The sequence below is a fragment of the Elephantulus edwardii genome, unplaced genomic scaffold, assembly GCF_000299155.1.
Source record: "Elephantulus edwardii isolate Elephantulus edwardi_28Jun2011 unplaced genomic scaffold, EleEdw1.0 scaffold00310, whole genome shotgun sequence".
Classification (NCBI taxonomy): domain Eukaryota; kingdom Metazoa; phylum Chordata; class Mammalia; order Macroscelidea; family Macroscelididae; genus Elephantulus; species Elephantulus edwardii.
In genome coordinates this window covers 2,029,757-2,033,842 of record NW_006400060.1, presented here as the reverse complement: position 1 = coordinate 2,033,842, position 4,086 = coordinate 2,029,757, and the positions used below count along the sequence as shown (strand labels likewise).

The window sequence follows — 4,086 nt, the reverse complement described above, 5'->3', positions numbered from 1 at the left end:
GTGCTTACATCTTTTGATAGCCAACATTCTTTTAGATCTGCAGTTTGGCTCAACACATTCGAGTCTTAACACAATCTTCTTTGTAGTTTTAGCCTGGAGGAAAAGTAACTCTTCATAAAACAGACTACACACAAATTTCCTTCAAAAACCCCGCAGCTATGTTGAACTAAATGCTACTAAGTTTTACACATGATTAAAGCTGTAATAATCTGTCTTTAGCCACAAGACGAGAGAGATCCTAACAATTTCAGTGAATTAGAAGAAAACCAAGATTTCCAAAGGTTAACAAGTTACCCAATTTCCATATAATTCTACCACCGAATTTTCAGATTATACATCCTAAAAAGCTTCCTATCAGCTACTCAGCAGGCTCTACTGCAGTTCTCCATAGTTCAAAAGTATTCCAGAAAAAAAAAATGGGCCAACCAGTCCAGGACATTAATAGCTTTTTTAATTCATTAGTGTTTAAGCACTACTTTACTAATCCTGAGACTATTTACAATGCTTGGAATTTACATATTTTATATGGATTCAATAGAATTGTTTAATATTTAACTCTAATCTCAATTTTTTAAGCTTGTGGTTTCCAGTCTTACTGCTAATTTGCAGTTCTCAAAAATGCAAAAACCTATTTAGAATCTCCAGCAGTACACATGGCTAGACTAACTCTAGAGAAAAGGAATGCAAAGTCATTGCCTTTAAGTGAGTTTTCAAGACTGTAAATGGTAATGAAAGGAGACTGCCCATCTTTCCCTGCTGCTGCACGGAAAGGGCAGCCTTTGGTAGCAAGGCAACCAAGGAGGTGGCAATTTCAGGGCAGTATCAAAGAAGAGAGTTATGTTCCCATCTCTATTACCTACGGGTAATGGACCTCTTTTAAAGTGTTACAAAGGTATCACTGCACTTAAGTGTGACTGACCTAAGCCATGGGTATTTGCGATGGCCTCAGATGCATGTTAAAGCCAGATACTATAAACAAATCTTGTTGAGATGGAAGTGACCCATAGCTGTCCCTCCGGTGGCTTTTCAGAGGCAATTAATCACACAGAAGATTGGCCTCGAACTAACTGCGTGCCTCCAGGATTGTAATGTAGCTTCTTGCTACTAGGCCACCGGAGTGCCCTAAAAAAAGCTTACTGATATATAATTTATAGTGTTACAAAACAACACTACATATACCAAGGACTGGTAGAAGAAAAAGCCAATCTGCCTTGGAAGAACTGCAGTCATGTTTCCCAGAAGGGAGGATAGCATGCATGTATTTTAAGACACATTAACAGGATTATCTCCAGTGGATATCATGCTTACTAAGTACGGGGTCAATAAAATAGAGGAAGACCCTCAATAAGGAAGATTGAAAGAAAGGTCACAGACACTGATTGTGAGGATGGGGACATACTGACTGCAGAAAAGAGTTGCTGAGTCAAAAATGACTCAATAGCAGGCAACTTAGAAAGCTTTAATACGCTTATGTAGTAGAGGTGTGAGGACTACTGACAGCAAATTCATGACCCACACCGTTTCCTGGAAAACCTGTCAAATAGCAATCATCACTAACCTTTTTACGAAAAATTGGCTTGGTCTGCCCACCATAGCCACTCTGCTTCCTGTCATAACGCCGCTTTCCTAAAAAGATAAAAGTTGCTTATAGTACACCAAAATGCCACACAATATACACACATGCGGACAGGTTATCTGAAGGTGTGTATCATCGACCTTCCAATAAAAACTGTGTCCAAACTTGGGGGTGGGAAACCCTAGGCCATTATTAACTACACACCTGCAGTCAATTACTTCATTTTATTTGGATCTACAATCACCACCCATCAAAGCCGACAGCCAAGAACCAAAATTAAGTAAAAAACCTTACCCTGGGCATACAGAGAGTCTTTGCCCTTCTTGTACTGTGTCACTTTGTGGGGCTGGTGCTTGCCACACTTTTTGCAAAAAGTCCGGCGAGTTTTGGGAACGTTGACCTAGCAAGCAAACAATTCACATTGTAACATTAATCAAGCCGAAATAACATGAATTCCGTTTAAGCCTTTCTTTGTTGACGCGTAATACTCCTAGAACTATGTAAAATGTGGACCAGCACCACAAAACGCGCCCTCCAATAGCCCCAAAGGAGGAAGGAATATTAGTTTCACCCTCGAGAGCTAAGTCTATTTTGACCCATCAATTCAATTCTTGCCCACAAAGCCCCGGTCCTTTGGGGAGGCAGATCGGGAGAATTCGGTTATACATAGAAATCACTATCAATAACAGAAGATTAAACTGGATGTTCCCAGGCACAATAATCAAGCTCCTACCATGTTTGCAGGAGCCCTAACCGCTCGAAAAGGAGGGGAAAAGGATCGGAAGCGGAAATATATACAAAGTTCTTAATCGCACTTCCTCATGGGAGTCAGTGAGAGCGACCATAGAGTCCAAGCCTCCGAGAGCAGCGCCGTCCGGTGGCTCAGAGGACTCGATTCAGAACAGCGGGTGGAAATTTAAGGAAGAAATGTGCTGAAGAGAGTCTGATCTACTTCCTCCAGCCCCTAGCTTTGCAACTTTGCATCCCTGTAGGTGGATGCTACAATGCTAAGTGACGGGAGAAGTGAAGATCCTCTGATTACTTTGTTCCCAAGACAAATGGACTCTAGGATCAGGTGAAGGAGGCCCTCCACTACCATGTTCAATTTCTTTTTCACCTCAAGAACACCAATAACATTTTGCAGAAAAATATTGTTTCGCTGAAAGCGGCAAAACTCATGAATTTTTAATCCTCATAGTGACTGTATATCAGGTTTCTGAGGCTCTAAGTAGTAATGGGAGGAGATTGCCAATCTTTTTCCCATGAAGCCACCGGTGCCCTTGACCATTTGTTTGGCAGCACAACTTTCTATAGACTGTGCCATCAGGGCTCTCTTCTGAAAGCTGCTTATTGATATTGAGTGGGAACAAACTCATTACAATAAATTGAGTTTCTAAGGTTGTACATCACAAGGGAGGAGATTGCTCATATTTCTCCGGTTAAGCCATTGCTGGGTTTGAACTGCTCGAAAATCATAGATTTTGGGTTAGCAGTGCAGGCCACCAGAGCTCTTGTTGCTGTTATGTGCCAGCAAGTCGACTGTAACTCATAATGACCTTATGCACAATAGTTCTGAACCCTACCCTGTCCTGAGCCAATCTCACTGTCTCTGACACACCTACTTCCATTACCCCAGTTACTGTGTTGATCCATTTCTTCCAGGGTCTTACTATCCTGCGCTGTCCCTCCACCCTTCCAAGCATCAGATCTTTTTCCAAGGATCAGTCCCTCCTGGCCATGTACCCGAAGTATGTGACACGGAGCTACAAAATCCTTGCCTCTAAGGAGAAACTTGGTTTCCCCTCTTCAGGAAAGAACTGTTTTATTCTCTTGGCAGTCCATGGTATGTTCAATCCTCTTCTCTAGTACCACAACTCAAAGGCCTCAATTCTTCTTCTGTCATCCTTAATCATTATCCAACTCTCAGATGCATAGCAAGCAATAGAGAAAACATAGATCAGGCAGAACTGAGTCTCTAGACTGACTTTATTGCTCTTCAACACCCTGGAGTGGTCCTTGACAGTAAATTTTCCCAGTGTTCATTGTGGAGCCAAAGAACCTAAAACTGTTAACTATCTCAATCTCTTCTCCATCTATCATGATGCTGCCGATTGGCCCAGTGATGCGAATTTTTGTTTTCATGATGTGAATTTTTGCTTTCATGATGTTGAGTTGCAATTCATATTGAAGACTACAGTCCTTGACCGTCTGCAGCAAATGCTTTAGGTCCTCCTGAGTTCTGGCAAGCAAAGTTGTGTCATTTGCAAAGCACAGATTGTTGATGAGTCTTCTTCCAGTGCTGATTAGTATTCAAGGTCTCAACCTGTTCTTAAGATGGCTTTTAATGCTCCAGCTCATCAATCTTATGGTCCATTAATGCAATATTTATTGACTACTTGTTTGTTTTAGGCACTGTTCAAGAGGAGTAACACAGCAACCAGATAATACCAAATAAACCCAAATTTACTGTCATAAAGTGGATTTGGACTCACGGATCTTCATGAGTTTTA

At 41.5% G+C, this 4,086-nt stretch overlaps 1 protein-coding gene across 1 annotated transcript in view; it reads right to left on the bottom strand.

Annotated features, from left to right (window-relative positions):
* RPL36A (ribosomal protein L36a) overlaps positions 1-2,421 on the bottom strand; it is a 5,609-nt gene extending 3,188 nt beyond the window's left edge. Inside the window, 4 exon segments of the mRNA XM_006903620.1 lie at positions 1,559-1,626; positions 1,871-1,976; positions 2,310-2,339; positions 2,341-2,421. Of these exon segments, the coding sequence (XP_006903682.1) occupies positions 1,559-1,626; positions 1,871-1,976; positions 2,310-2,339; positions 2,341-2,421 (285 nt within the window).
* Between the last annotated feature and the right edge of the window lie 1,665 nt (positions 2,422-4,086).